Source organism: Propithecus coquereli, unplaced genomic scaffold, assembly GCF_000956105.1.
Source record: "Propithecus coquereli isolate 6110/MARCELLA unplaced genomic scaffold, Pcoq_1.0 Scaffold16, whole genome shotgun sequence".
Taxonomy (NCBI): Eukaryota; Metazoa; Chordata; class Mammalia; order Primates; family Indriidae; genus Propithecus; species Propithecus coquereli.
The window spans coordinates 6,860,723-6,877,623 of record NW_012140524.1 but is presented as its reverse complement, the minus strand read 5'-3'; the positions used below and the strand labels follow the sequence as shown (position 1 = coordinate 6,877,623).

At 35.5% G+C, this 16,901-nt stretch overlaps 1 protein-coding gene across 1 annotated transcript in view; it reads right to left on the bottom strand.

Annotated features, from left to right (window-relative positions):
- The window catches only part of ITPR2 (inositol 1,4,5-trisphosphate receptor, type 2), a 505,193-nt gene that overhangs the window by 70,291 nt on the left and 418,001 nt on the right, over window positions 1-16,901 (bottom strand). The window contains exons 52-54 of the mRNA XM_012641030.1: window positions 10,586-10,750; window positions 7,088-7,283; window positions 3,302-3,388 (exon numbers count right to left, since the gene is read on the bottom strand). Of these exons, the coding sequence (XP_012496484.1) occupies window positions 3,302-3,388; window positions 7,088-7,283; window positions 10,586-10,750 (448 nt within the window). The remainder of the gene's footprint in view (window positions 1-3,301; window positions 3,389-7,087; window positions 7,284-10,585; window positions 10,751-16,901) is intronic.

Below are 16,901 nucleotides of genomic sequence, written 5' to 3'. Positions count from 1 at the left end.
ATGATAAGCAGAGTTTTTAACAATCTCTACATTTTGGTTAGGGAAGAAATAATTCATAGATATTAATCTTTTAACTGGGAGGCAATAAAACAGAAGGTTGGAGCACAGGCTTTGGAATCTGCATTGATTTACATTGATTCACTGGCTATGTGATCGTGGCAACCTACTTAAAGTCTCCGCCCTTTAGTGCTGTTACCTAAAGTGTGAGGATAATTGCAGTATCTCTCTCACAGGGCTGCCGTGATGATGAAGTGGCATAATGCCCACAGTGTGCACAGTGGAGTGCCTGAAACCAGGACGCCCTCTCCAGCTCCTTGGACACGTCTCAGGGCTTTTACTCCGGGATGCTCCCTGTGCCCAGATATACTTCTCCCTCTTCTTAGCCTGACCGGGTCCTCCAAGTCTCAGCTTAAAGAACTCCTCTTGGAAAGGTCTCTCCACCTAATCTACCTACAGCCAGGCTGCCCTGTGATTATCAATCATAGCACTATGTGTAACATTTGCCTTATTTTATCACTTTTTATGCTTCTCCTATTATTTTATAAGTTCCATATGGGCCAGAATCACGTTTATTTACTCAGCATTGTGTCCTCAACTTCTAGCACAGTGGCTGGCCCAGAGTATGGGCTCCATAAATATTGCTGTATGAACGAATGAAGAAAGGAATGAATACACAAGGCTGTTATTATTATTAATATCATCATTATCATCATCATCATCATCAAAGACTTGTAACTGAATTGACTTGACTACTCTCCTGTTTTATAAAAATATTCATTTTTTAAAAATGCTAATATCAAAATGTCGCAATTCATGATAATATATGAAATAGTTACAATAGAATATCTGGTTGAGCGTCAACAACAATGCCTGGGGGATTGTGTAAAGCCTAAAATTTACAGAATTGCATAGAGCTGTGCCGCCAATCGTGCTGGGATATGCTCACATTATGTGTGACCTAGAAGATCTTGTCCTAGGAGAGTGGGCCCTGGCAGTCATCTCATGGTGCCTTAGGAGCTCCTGGCCGCCATGCTGTGGGTGGGAATCACTAACTCAGATGCTCTTCTGGACCCACTGAGTCAGCCCTCTTTGTAGAAGGAGCACTAGCTTTGTTGCTGGTTCACTAGCAAAGCAATTATTTTGTCCTTAAAATCAAACCACAAAGTATACTTGCTTTAAAATAAAGGAAATAATTTTTTAAAGTAACATCTGGAGACAGAAGACCAACTCAGGCATAGCATCACTAGACTTGGAACCATGTTGTTAAAATATTTGTGTTAACAGTAAAGTAAACTTCTTAACATATTTTTCATACTCTGTTAAAGAGAAAGAATGTTGAATTGAAAAGGCTAACAAGTACTGGTGACAAGAAACTCAAGTTCAAAGTGGTTGAAAAAGATCCCAAGAGCTATTTAATTTTATCCAATTACTTAAACTATGTCCAAGTTTTCAAAATAGCTCTCTGTGATTTTCTTAAAAAATCACGGATAATGATAAGAAAAGAGGAATACCTGTAGACCTGAATTTGAGCTTGTGACACATTCTGGGAGCTGCTGACAAATGAATTTCACATATCTTAGGTACATAAGGCTACATACAGTTTCCATTACATCTTTTTCTTGAAAAAAATTTAAAAATTTACAATCATTCTTAGCTCAAGGGCTATTTAAAAACTGGTGGCACATCAGATTTCCCCATGGGACACAGTTTGCCAGCCCCTGTTCTAGAGCTTATCAAACTTGAGAACGACATGAGGGAGAATAAATATTGCTTGACAGACTCAGCATCCATACAGACACCAGGATGCTCATGGCGCATTAGAACTGGAAGAGACCTGAAATCTAGAGATCACCTTGTCAAAGAACTCTTGATCTATTCACTGGACAAACTGGGATATCTTGGTATTATGGGCTGGCAGAAATACATAGAAACAAATGCACGGTTTTCTGCTTGAAATCCCAAATTCCCAATCATATAAGAATAGGATGGGCATTTATAGCTTGATGGCTGAATCAGTGAAGAATGGCCCTTTAGCCAAGAGTCAGCCAAATATGGGTAACGAGTGTGATGTAGTCCAAATTCCAGTATCCAGAATAATACAGCACCACTCAATTGCTTGCCCTGGAGTATCACAAGGGTCACTGTTACGATATGTGAAGAAGTATGAAGAAATTGGAGATGTTTAAACTGGAAGATGCCTTGACAGGATCTTACAAACTGCAGAGCACGGTAACGTGAAGGGTTCTCATTGTGAGCCTTGCCTGGGGGAGCAGGAGGTAGGGAAGGAAAGTCTTGGTGGCAGCTGCTCACGGTGCCTGTGGCGCTGGGACACTGGGATGCAATGCATTTTTGTGCTTAATTCTCCCTTGAGGTCATAAAGCATGAAGTACTTAGTCAGTGAAAGGGACTACCCATTTTTCCTCAAGCAAGAGTTGAACATCTCAAGGAAAAAGCCAACTTAGGAAAACAAGCACTACCATTATGCCCAGACAAACAATGTGTTCCCACAGATGGAAACTGGGGAACTTGATTCTTACACTGTGCTTGCCTCTTTCTTCCCTGAGTCCAATTTTGCCCTCTGTAGACCCAACACATCTATTCCCACTAAATCTGCTCCTTTTCAATATAAGACAACTTTTGAAATATTTAAAGACATACGCTCCCTAAATCGTTGCTGCTTCAGGAAACAGATCACTAATTTCTTCTATACTTCATTAAACATCACACATGCCATAGTTTCTAGATTTCTGCCACATGCCAAGAGAGCAATTTAGAGTTTAAAAAATTATTTTTATATGATCCTGTGGAGGTAGGGAAAGTTTCATATCCTCATATTCCCTGCCCCCACTCTCTCTTAGCAAGCCATTTGAACAAAGTCCAGAAAATGTGCATAACATATCTAAGACACAGAGGTAAAGAGTCAGGTCTGAGACTATACCTAAATCTTTTGTGTTCTAAGTCCATGCTCTTCTGGATCCTGTGTCAAAGGCTTATATAGTTAAAAGGGGCTCACTTAATGTGGTTTGCAATATGGTAACAGAATTTTTAGCAGCACATACCACAAAGTAAATTCGCTAAATTCTCATGAATAGAAATAATATACAGAATAGGATGGGAGTACAAAATGACCAATATGGAAATCCTTTCACCAGTTTGAATCCTCTTGCTTCTTTTACCCTCTATTCTTCTATTTCAACCCACTATGATATTCCTAGAGCAACTCTCTAAGAGGTGATACCATTTACCAAATAGAACTTCAGAGGTATCAAGTTCATACTGTCCTGGAGTCCCTTCTACAGACCTGTATTCGAAGCCGGTATCGTGGGTGAGCAGTTCTCCTTCGTGCATGTTCCCATAATGGTAGTTAAGGTAGGCACCTGATGACTGCCTGAGAAGACACAAAGTAGAATATGGTATAGAGACAAACATGCAAATGACAAGCAATGAACTTACAGTGATAAAGGCATACAAATTAAAGTTACTCATACTCTAACTTAGCTGTGTTCCTAAAGTCTGTTAGTAAGTTAGTTTGGAACTCTGAACACAGTTTTGCCTAATGAAGCGATTTGATAAATAGAGAATGGGTTCATGGGCCAACCCGCTAAAAGCCTTTTATACCTTTCTTAAGTGGCTGAGATAAAGTGTTAATAATACTGTAGGCTGAAACCACCCTGTGTAATAATGGTTCTATGGCCAAATGCATTTGGGGTTCCGACTTGGGATGCCAGGAACACATTCCCCTCCGTGAAGCTTGCAGTCCCTGAGCCCTAAGCCACTGGGCACTACCACCGAGGCAGAGACTGCAGGTGGTGGCGGTGAAGTACAGGTTTCGGGGAATGAGGGCATAAAGTGCCTCAGGGAGCAAGAATCTTTTGCCAGATCCCTGTTCAGGGTCTTCTATTCTTCCACAGTCCCCAGGAATCCATCTGCTTGCTGGCTTACCACCTATTTCCCCAGCCCAGAATGGGACAGAAAATAGTAACCTTTCTATTTGCATATAGAAACTTATATATATATACAAAATTCGTTGTTCATAACAGATATGAAGTAAAGAGGTTTCCCTTAAACCTATTTTTTAGGCTCTGAGGTCCCAGAGGTGAGGCTTTGGAGAACCAGCAGTCAACTAGGGCACACAGACAGGTATAGACGTTAATTACGGTTGGATGGAGAAAGTGAAGTACAGATTTTAAAACATGGAGGCATTAGAGGAGGGAGAAGCGAATTCTAGAAGGGGAGAAAAACTCAGACAGCTTTTTGGAGAAGAATCCCTCTAAAGGAGTCACAGGATTTACACACATGAAGGTAAGGAGGGGAGTGAAGGGTGCAATATTTTTCTGACAAAAGGTACAGAGGCCATCTAAGGCACGGAGCAGAGTGACCAGGGCCACTCGTCAACTGCTCTAAACCAGGAATCCCACAGCCAGTGCATATCCAAACGTTTGTGAACCAACTAGAGAGAGAGTCAGAGCTGATGTTAGAATGAATGACATGGGCACGCAGAAGAGAGGCTGAAGGTTGGGGAGCCACAGAGTGGCTCCTGCAGGATTCTGGGTGAGTGGAAATGAGGATGAGAAATAGGAGGATGGCACTGAAAATGGAGAAGAGGGACTTGCGTGAGAGATACTGTCACCTCCACGTCTCAACAGAACCTGTCCTCCAAGCCCTTTGGCTTTTGTAAGACACTGATTCCCTCAAATACTGCTCAAGTGGCGGCTGTTTATCGAGCCACAGATTCCTCTGGTCACACAGGCAGGATCCGCGTTCTCTAAATTTCCAATGCCGCCTGTGAATTATCCATCCTCCACTCTCACATGCACCTGTGAAGCTTTTGCCACTCAGCTTTAGAACCCTCAACCTGCCCTCTTTGCTCCCCTCTATTGGTTTTCTGATCGTTCTTTCACCTTCACTGAAGAGCTGCGTGCGTCTTCTGCACTCCAGATTTCACTTGCTACCTAGGTGTGTTACCCTTGATAATTTCACTCAATACACATAGTCAACTTTGGAAACACAGTCAACCTTGGAATTAAATAGTGTCCAATACTTGAAAGAATAAACTTTATGCTATGTATCAATAGAGACAAGATATGGTATTAGAAATAAAATTTGAAATATTATATTATGAAAACAAGGGTGCTTTTTCTAGGGCATCGTATCACATATACTCTCAGTCTGTGAAACAAAAACTCTCAATCTATGAAGAATCAAGAGTTTAACTTTGTTAACTGTTCCCATATGCTAGATTTTCAAAATGTGTAGAAAAGCTTTATTTAACAGCTTTCTATATGAATGTGCATAAATATTTTTAGTAAAGAGCTTGAAATTTTAGGTTTAGTGTTACCTATTTTATTAAAAAAAAAGGTATTTTTTCCTAAGGAAAATGTTTACAATATAATGACACCAACTTTCTATTTAAATAACACAAAATATTTACCAGTAGGATTTATGAGACAAAAACTTCTGTACACACTTTGAATTCAGAAATAATGATGCTTCAGCTTTAGATTCACTCTGTACTGAAAAACCCAATGTGATCATGCCTCAAATCTAGTAAGTAATTAAAACATGGAGATTTTTGAGAGCAGATAGTGTATGATTCACAATAAGTTTAATAAAAGTAGAGCTTTGGGGGTATATATGTGTGAGCTCTTCCTCCAAATATTTACATAAAAGTCTGGAAAAAGTAACATTTAAGGAAGAATAAGAAAGGCAGTAACAGAAAATATTTCATGTTCCTGGGAATAAAGACTAACACCGAGGTATGAAATTCAGGAAAGTCTCAAGTTTAATAAATTTCAATCCATGCATATGATGTTTCCATTATGTGCTTTGATCACTTAGACTTACAAATAGATTTAAATGCCACTTAATCATCCCATAACCCAAGAAAGATACTACCATATGTCATCAACTTAATAATTAAGAAATGTTTGTTAAAGGCAAGAAAGAATATCATTTACAAGGCATCAGTAATGAAATTCTAGTTTAAAATGTAACGGTTTGAGGAGAGAGAGTGTCATTTTGTGGTTTCTATTCTCTACAATCCATAGTCACTGGAATCACTCAGAAAAACTATCAGCAAAATACAGAACTATGATTTCTATCTAGCAAAGTAGGAGAGGAATAAAAAGAATAAACAAGAAATTTAACCAAGACAGCAAAAGGTAGGAAAGGAGAAAAAAAGAAGCCATTAGAAAGTATAATAAATAAAAAACTCAAAGTAACATGGAAAGAATAAGCCCAACACCATCGTGAATATATATGGGTATGTCTAACCAGTTAACAACAAGAGTACAAATCGTACAGAAATTTTGACAGTCAGACACTGACAGATTCAGTCTTTTAATCACAGTACTTTGAGCATGTATGTCTTCTGTACCAAATTTCTTATTATCTGATGGTTTCTAAATCAGACCATTTATCATTTTCAATTATTTAAGTACCATATGATATTGTACTGTGATCAAACGCATATGGAATAATGGTTGGAATGATGGAATGATGGAATGATGGAATGATGCATGGAATGATGCCAGGTATTGCTTTGGGAGGAGAGAGGGAAAAAGAGGAGGAAAAGAATTTCAATGCTGTTATTCTGCACTGAAGTTGTTGACTGTCTACTGGAATATAGTCAGCGTCATTAACGCTTTCTTGCTGAGACTGAGCTTAGGTGACATGATGCTCTTGTGTATTTCACTGTGTACATTGACAGCTAATATACAGCCTAAGACAGTAATACTCTCCAGGGATTAGGGGGATGGGGGGATAAACCCACAACTAAAGGACATGGGGAGCATGGTAGGGGGGAAGGGCATGCCTCTAACCCTTGCTTGGGTGAGGCAAAGACATAAAGTGTAACCTTAATGTTTGTACCCTCATAATACCCTGAAATAAAAAGTAATAATAATAATAAAATATACAGATTAAGAGTATTTCACATTCCTGACTCTCAGTAGTGAACAAGAACATGTTCTCAAAGGAATGAAAGAAAATATTTCCTTCATTAGTGTTTATTTGTAATCTTGTTAACAAGCTGTGCACAAGTTGTATCTGCCATCAGAGAAAGCTCATTTACTGGTAATAGCAATACCTGTGACAGGAGTTCGGTTTTTCAGCCTATCCACTTCCATAGTGAAGTCATCCTTCAGAAAAAGGAATCCAATAATGGAAAACAGGTAGACGAGAATGAGAGCCAGGACTGCAGTTAGAATAATAGAGCGGCCATTCCGTGTGACACTTTTTATGACATTGACCAGAGTCTCCTCTCTGTACACCAAATCAAAAAGCTACAAAAACAAAAAAAATAAAAACCAACAAAAAATTCAATGGAGTAAAAGGCGAATAAACATAAATATAATTAGAAATACAAATGCAACCATTATAGTTTATCTAAGAAAAAATAACCTAAACCACCTTAAAAATGAACCAAAAAAGAAAAAAAGAAAAAGAACCAAAATATTTATTTCTTCTTCTATGGAATGTATTAATAAACATTTGCAATAAAGATAAATTTAACACAGCATATAATGTACATTTATTGGTTTCATAACCAACATAGTATCAACTTACTAAGACATTATAGAAATAGCATAGTTTCAAATTCAAATTTAGAAAAATTATAATATTGTACTTAACCAGCTTAGCTATTCTTTATTTTTACTCTTACTGATATACTGCAGTTACTTTTGAAATATATAAAATGGCTAAAGTGAAAATGCTGAATTAGGTCCTCCTAAGTAATGAATAATTGACAAATTCATTGAATATATTATTTAATTAAGAGATTAGAGGTGAAATTTTAAGAACAATTTTATGAGGTGGTTGCAATAGAAAATGTACGAAATTTAAAAATATTTGAGAAATGCAAACATCTTTCCTTACTAAAAGGATATAATGAGAACAAAATGTATTACTTTAGTATATACTTTTGGAAACAGAAGTATATATAAAAACATAATACATAATTTTGCTAATTCGCTTTCTCTAACAGGCTATCATCCATTTTGTCTTTAGTAGCAGAAAAATCTATGCATTAGTCAAGAACTTATGTATTCACTATCTGTAGTCAACACTAAGAAAAATTTTATTTATTGCTACATTATAAAGTTGAAATTATACATTAGCTTTTATTATCAAAAGCTGGTTAAAAGAAATAAAATGACATTAACTTTTAAAAGGGTATAAATATCTCTCTGGAAATGAACAGTATTTTTAAAATTGGAATAATTGAAGTTTGTCTTCTGCTATCTGTGGGCAGTAATTAGAATTTCTGAACTGGCTGAAACAGCCAATTATATGTCATACATCCTTTCAGAAACACCAAGGCCTTGTTATATCTTTTTTTTCTGAGTACTGAGGGTTATACTGTTGCTTTCCAATTTAATTGTAGTGTTGCAAAGAATTGCTATACAGATATTAACTTGTTTGCTCACCTAAGGAAACTAATATTTTACAATGGTAAAATAAAAAAAAAAGTCTAACTGTTTTGCTGTTTATCTCCTGGAAGGAGCAGCCATCTTTAGAAATAAAGTCAATATTCTTCAGTACAGACAAATTAATGAATGCAAACGCAACTTCAAAATTGTTGACACTCTGGTTATTCAATTTATTTAAGCATTAAGTTGATGTACTGGAGACCTTCCTTTAAGTTAACTCAAGAGAGGCTTAAAGAAAAAAATCTGGCAAGGTGGTCTAGGTCAGCTCTAGAGAAAGTTTAGAGCTTTTGGAAGCCCCTGAGATGCTTGCTAAAAATTTATATTCCTGGGCCTCATTCTATGCCCATGGAATCAGAATTCTTTGAATGCAAAAGGTGTTGATATTGGACAGTGGATGGTTTTTTCTGTTTATTTCTGAAAGGAAAATCTAGAGTGTGATTTTTATCATTCTGGATAAAGGACTGACATTTGTGGGCACAATGGGGAATTCATATTCAAATATTTTTTTAAATAGAAAAAAATTTAAAATATGTTTAAACACCATTTTTCGTATTATGCACATTATAATTTCCTTCTAGTACTCTAAACATCAATGTCGACTATATACTTTTCACAACCAATTGAATAAAAAAATATTAGCATCAGTATTGTAAGATTTGACAAAGACCAGAGGAAAAGAAAACTAGAAAATAGGGTTAAGTAATATAAAAGTAACATTACTACTCATAACTTGTAATAATTTGAATATACCTTTATTTTGTTAAATACCTTTCCTTGGAAAACAGAAAGATTTACATTCAATATTTCACATTTTTCATATTATCTGTTTTAATGGATCTTGATATTACTGGTCTCCCATACTCTCCCTATGCATTGTATAAATAAGAAGGCTGAAGCACAAAATCATTATAGACTCATCAAATTGTATACATTAAATGTACATAGCTTTCTATATGTCAATCATACTTCAATAAAGTGGTTTAAAAACTATAGAATATTACATGTCATAGTTAGGTAAAAGGGCTGGGTATAATAGGACTTCATATATCACAGGCAAGTAAAAAATGGAATTTTTCTGGCGAATCAGGGCAGAGAGAGAAATCATTTGGCTTGCTGGAACAGAAAAAAAATCTACTGCTTAATGATCTACCTTAACCGCCTAGAAGGTAAGTTTGTATCAAAATATAATAGACAAATCCACTCTTCACTGTGGCTCTTTCAAGTGTTTGAGGGTAAATGAAAAATTGGCCTCCTTTCAGTCTTCCCACATAGGTGTGCTAGATAATGGGGAAACAGGAGATGCTGGATTTATCCCTCATGACCCAAGCAAACTGGGTCAACAAAATGTTTTTATGTCTTCCACTGGTTTTCAGGAATCATTATTTTGGACAGTGCTCTCTACTGCATGTCAACTATGGGGTGGAGATATAAACAAATCATTCCCGTATCATCATGATGTTAACCTGCTTTTTAAGTTTCAAAACATTATTGTATATTTGTATTGACTCCTCTCCTGGTTTATGGCTATAAAACAGTACACATGTAAAAAGGAAAACTGAGAACCAGGGTGGAAAGAGCCCTCTAGAAATAATCTGAAAAATCCATTTAATGAATTAAAGATATGCAGATAAGTTTAACAACAATGACATATTAAGCTCCAAACTTGTAAGACTGTATTTAAAACAACTCATTGTCTTTTTGCTAGGTTGACTCTTGATCCCCCTCATTCTACCGATATGCCATTCTAAAGATACAATTAGCTTTTGATATTATAAATAAAACACAATAATTTCAGTACCCAAGAAAATATATCCCTATTTTGTCTCCCACACTCTGTTGGAGAATCTTTAAATGCAAAGGGAAATATTATTTGGCTGAAACCAAAAGCAGCCTGTCATATGAAGCCTGGGTCAAGAGGTGGGATGGTTGGTTGCTTCTCAGAGAGGAGATAAAGAACTCCACCACCTATGTGGTTTCCCAGAGAAAAAGACTAAAAATGATAATAATTCATGCTTTTCGTAGGAAATTCTAAAAATAACATAATTTGTCCTAAATGTCAGGCCTTGTTTAAAAAAAAAAATCAAAGGAAGAGGCATAAGAAGCAGCATTGTGTATTTTTTCAGCAGTGACTGTCCACGTGGAGATGTACTCACCAGGAAGCTATAGAAGAATTCATGGACAAAGAGGCCCAGCATGCAAACCAGGACATACGCTACATGGTAGAGAAAGGCCACATCCAGGATGACAGCCCGGTACCCTCGGGTGAACGTGCCACGATTTCCAACAAAACTCACCAGAAATACTATTTTATTACAAAGCTAAAGGGAGAAAAAGATTAGAGATTACTGTCTTATTTATCCTGAAACTCACATAGATAGCAGGACATTGATGAAAACTATTATTCATAATGTCTATGATTTTCTATCATGATTTCTCATTTTGTAGTTTTTCAGCATTGCTTACAAATCTGCATGCAAACATAACACATGCAAAACTTGTATCCTTTGCAGTTCCAGGAACGGAGAGAATGATAAAGAGACCCAGGCATGCAACCAAGACAGGCCTGAATTTTTTTTTTTTTTTTATGAGACAAGGTCTCGTGTCACCCTGGCTAGAGTGCAGTGACATCATGGTGGCTCACAGAAATCTCAAACTCCTGGGCTTTAGCGATCCTCCTGCCTCAGCCTCCCAAGTAGCTGGGACCACAGGCACACGTCACCGTGCCCAGCTAATTTTTCTATTTTTACGAGAGATGGGGTCCTACTCTTGCTCAAGGTGGTCTTGAGCTCCTGAGCTCAAGTGATCCTCCTGCCTTGGCATCCCAGAGTGCTAGGATTATAGGCGTGAGCCACTGTGCCTGGCCCAGGCCTGAATTTTAATCCTGGCTCTTCCATTACTGTTGTGTGACCTAGTTTCATGCAACTGTAGGTCTTGACGGTTTCTCCTGAACAACTGGAATAAAAGAATTGCCACCTCATCAAACTCTTCAGAGGATTAAATGACATAATGCATATGAAGCCCTTAATGCAATGACTTTTTAAATATTACTTTTATTGTATTGTCTACATTTAAAGTAATATATAAAATGTTATTATGATGGAAATATAACACAAATATCTTTTCAGAAAATTTCCAGAGATTTGTCCTTGGTTCTTTTTATCCTGGATTTTCTCTACTAAGTATTATTTTAAACAAGTAAGTCTTTAAATTATTTTTGCATTTAATTAATTTTATATAGGAAATATAAATATTCTTATGTATCTGGGTTAAAATAAATATAATTCATGTTTATTTCTAAGTCCTATGTGTGGGTACTAATTCAATAAACAGTTTGAAGTGTTTATTATACCTTTGGCCATGTAGAGTGTATCCAAACTATATTTTATATTGCCTTTTGTGGCATAATTTTGGAACACAGAAATTTATACTGAGATTCTTTGGCAATAGCAATGATCTGTGCAATGATTTACAAAGAAAAAAATTATCATAAACGTGGTGTTATCTATTTGGTTCTAGAATCACTGCATTATTTATAAACCAAAGCACCAATTTTACCTCTTACTCATCAAGGAAAGAATTACAGATTGCAAGAGTTCATATAATAGTTTGTGCTTCCTACTTGTTCCCTGAGTTCTTTTGGTTATCTAATGGAACCATATGTGTCTTTAAATGTCCAAACCAGACTTTGGGAAAACAGGGTGCTCTTTGCACAGTGCTTTATGGAATAATTTGATTTTAGATAACCTAAGAAGGAGCATAACACTTTGAGGCAGATGTAAAAGTTAGAGTTTAGAAAACCTTTTCCTTCAAATTTCTGAAGTTCGAATCAATACAGATGAACTGAGAAACGAGTTATTATTGCATGTTGTGAAGAGCCAACCAAATTAACAACACAGCAACTAAAAAGGTCAAATCTTTCTTAAATTTTCCCCCTGCTGATGGATTAACTATCCTCTCCATAACCGATGTTATCACTCCATTCATCATCTTGTTAACAATTTCAATAACTTCAAACAGAAAGTTTTACTTTACTATTTAGTGTTTCATCATCAATAGTTTACCCTATTATTAAATATAGCTTTGGTACAATGGATGTCTTTATATTTACTGTCCCAGATCAAGTTTAATATTTTAAGAAGTCATTATTTAAAAACCCAGGAAATAAATAAAAGGTGCTGATCTCTATAAAGTATTTGACAATAAATACCCATGAAAATGGTGAAAAATAGAATGTCTTGCAAAGCAATATTCGGTAATTCGTTCTTTAAATTGTTGAGTGCCTATTATTTAAATCTGCCCTATTTACCTTGATTCACCTCCCATAGTACATAAATACGAAATAGAAATAAAAAATTCTATAAAATGTAAAATTGAAAATTGGAAGGTTTTCAGAAGGATGAATAATATGTTTAAGATAAATTGTTTACATGTTGTTTTCTGATCTCTAATTCTCTAAATTGAATCATAAAAATTATGCAGAAAAATCATTTGTAAACCCTATCTACCAAGGAAATATAATAAATTGAATTCAATTTCTCAAAAAGAGCAATACATTTCGCTTCTCCAATAATGCAAAAGCAAGGACACATTTCTGCCTAAAAGGGTCTCTGCCATTTTCACACAAAAAATAAAGATTTGCCTTATTTGTTTTTGGATTTTTGTATTTGTTCTTTTTGAACCTTGACCTAGAGCTTGACGGGTGGTTTCCTTTCTCTTCAGTAAGTCTCCACGTGGAGTGGAATTAGGACTGGTGGTGGCATTCACCTACTTCTGTCAAGATCAGAAGTAGGGAAATTGTTGTCCTTTTGTTTTTAAGTGTTCAGATCAAGGAGAAATAAGTGCCAGGAAAAATGATTTGTGTAGGAAAGAAACTGAACTCTGATTTCTCCCCCACCATGAAATTTACAAATTGTGTTTATATAGCATTTTCCATGAAAGCTGGGAATATTTATGCAGAGAATAAACAAGCTGCAAAATCCCTTTTCATGTCATGAAAACCTTGATGCTGTCTAACCAGTCCTTCATTTGTCAACACCATTATGTAGGCAATCATTGTTTCTATGGCAAGGGTCCACGTGGGTGACAATAACTGAAAGGTGTGGGAACTGGGCAAGATGGTTAAAAGCCCATGCTCTTTTGAGCTGGTGGTGAAAGGACCGTTGAGTCAACACACAAATACCAATACAAATGACCACAACTGACAACCCAGATATTCTTTTCTTTCTTCATCTAGTCTTCAAAGCTGCCCTTAATACAGTTTTTGTTCCAGATGGGGTGAATTGTGTGATGCTAGGGAAAAAACGGGATGGCAGAGAAACAGCATCAATGTAAGCTTTCTGGACAGTCTTTAAAAAGTGATACACCATCTAAATGATTTACCATAGTTCTTCCAAAAGCAAAAGCAAAATTAATGTTTGTTTGTTAATATATACTATGCTAAAGCAATTATTAATCATTAATTTTAATAAATTATTCAGTTAAGTAGCATTTTCATGTATACTTTATAGTTTATTGCTATTAACATGTCTTTGCAGGACTGTTAACAGTCCAGTATAGTGGAAAGACATGGAAAGAGGGCCAGGTGGCTTCCAGACGTGGCTCTGGCGCTACTTGCTTTGATAAAGCCTCCTGGTCTCTATAGGACTCTGCTTTCTCATATTTAAAATGAAATGCCTAGAAGTGAATAATCCTTAAGGTTCCTGATAGCTCTAGAATTCTATGTGATGTCCTTTAAATGTTACTATTTTGTGATCACAAAAATTTATAGCTGCCATGTCTTCTTCTTTATATTATTCTTTTGGTCTTATTTGGTACTCTGTCCCTGATCAGGAATTCTATCTCCATCTTACATTGTTCCTATGGGAAAACATGACCTGTTTTACAGGAATAAATTGTAGAAAGAAAATAAAAAGATTGTCTTCATACTTATTGGTATGTAAAAACTGAATTTATGATCTTCAACTCCATACCATATTTTCATCAACCACGTAAATCAACCTTCTTACTAAAAATATGATTTGATTTAAAAATCTCCATTTCAGTGGTATTACATTTTAGGTAGGATACGATTCTAAGGTCAATGTGTAAGGCAAAATTTGTGTACAGTCAAAATCACCCTGGAAATCTTTTAAATTGCAAAAAAGAAAAAAAGTACAGTAAACAAAGGTGATATAAATGGTAGCATCTCTCACTAAATTCAGCACATCTTTATTTTATTCCAGCACTAGAGCAGTTTTTTATTTTTGCAACTGAATACTAGAAGTAGTTAGGGGCATTCAGTGACCACATTACATGAAAAAAGGGCATGTGTGTGTGTGTGTGTGTGTGTGTGTGTGTGTGTGTGTGTGAGAGAGAGAGAGAGAGAGAGAGAGAGAAAGAAAGAGAGAGAGAGAAAATGGGGGAGAGAGAGAGAGAATATGAAAGTTTTGACTCAGACTATATAATTTAATTAGTATGTTAAGTGAACATACGGTAGGACTCAGTCTTATGGATTAGCAGTAACATGGAACTCCCAGAAAACTATCTACATACAGGTAAGTAGCTAAGGACATGATGCCCCTATTACATTTGACCACGATGACTTATTGTTAATAGACTGGCTATCTACTAAACTCCTCTCTGCAAAATGGTGAGACCGAGTTATTAAATAAATCACACATTTCCAGAAATTACTAGAAAAGAAAAAAAAATGCTGTAGATAAAAATTGTTTAGAAGATATTAAAAGATATTTCCCTGATATTTTTTGCATTATTATTTATTATAAAAATATCTAAAAATCTAAATAACAAATTAACAGAGTAATTAAAGAGATTATATAATGTCCATATGACTGGAAATATTATAGTTATTAAAATGAGGTTTACAAATAATTTTAGTGGTATGAAAAAAATAAAGTGACTCCAAATTTATAAAATGTGTGCTTATATTTGTCAGAATAATATATTAATTTCCATTACCAATAACTAACCATGCAGTGTAGCAGATGGGAAGAAAACTATTCTGGGTAATAAGACGTATTTTATAGCATAGAAAAAAAAAAACCTTTGAATTTATTGAGACTTCTCAAGTATTGAGATAACTCCTATGACAAGGTAAACCAGTTGAAATCTAGACAAAACTTAAAAAATTTTAGAAATGGAAAAAAACACTAAAAATGGAGCACCATAATAAACAGAAACTGGTAATACTATTGGTAAGTGCTCAGAACACAGATCGAGGGCTTTCCTCCCACTTGATTCCTTTTCCAAAAAAGGGACTTTCTGCATTTGCTGAACATGGTGAAAGAATCCAGAAATAAATAACTCCCTGTTAACACTTTTGTAATCATGGTAGCAATGTTTTGCAACTGAATGGTGCTTCACATATCTGACACTTGGTAAATGGTAGCCAATATTACCATTGCATCATTACCACTGTTATTCTCTTATAAATCTTCCACACTAATCTTCTCAACAACCTGGTGAGGACAGACCAGGCTTTAATATCTTCTTTTCACTGATGAGAAGAATGAAATTCAGAGGCTTGTTGATTTGCCTGAAGTCTAGAATTCTGATTCTCATTAAAGCAAAACTGTCAGGTAGATGTCTTCTTTTGCTTTTCCTGTTTCTGATACCTATAATTTTAGCACTTACAGTTTCACCTGTTACACAATGCAAACTTTTACATGTAAATTAAGTTAATAAACATATTAAAACCTAAGGTATAAAACATTACTGATTTATGTTTTCATTTATTTTTTTTTCGTGCCTCTTGGGCAATGGTAAACCAATTGACACCTCTGTAATGAATCTCTCATGTTAGAAGTTAAGGTAGATGACATTTGCTAAAAAATTTTTATTAATCCACATAATATTAAAATTATAGGTAATTTTTCTGCTAATATCTACAATATAAAAATCACAATTATTCCATTGAATTTGTTCCTAAATCAAAGTTGACTATTTTCCTTGGTCAAAATGACCTGGACCATAATGTATCATCCGGCTGTGAAAACAGTTTTATGCTGTGAAGGGTATTAGAATACCCACAGATTCATGTAGTTAATAAGATAGATACATATATATACATGTGTATTCTTTCTCACAAAGAAATTGAAGTATAAAACTTGCCCCTCATTTGAACAGTCATTTTTCATGGTGGAATTATTCTCAGCAAACCAGGCAGAAGTTATCTTTTTATCCTGTCCCATAACGGGGGAAAGAAAAGTACTCCAAATGTTTTTGGTTTCCCCCAATAAACAATAGAATGTTATTCCCTATCTCTTTATATATTCTTGTTCTGAAGACAAAGAAAATGCAAATTGGTGAGTCTGACATATCAGCTTCTGGATAGCAAGAACCATATCCTCTACCTCGTGGTATTTTTTCTGCCTATTATATAACAGAGGCCCAGTAAATGTTTGTTATTTTTGGCCCAACTCTAGCTATTATTTCACTTGTCAAACGTGGATTTTTTTTTCACTTATATTA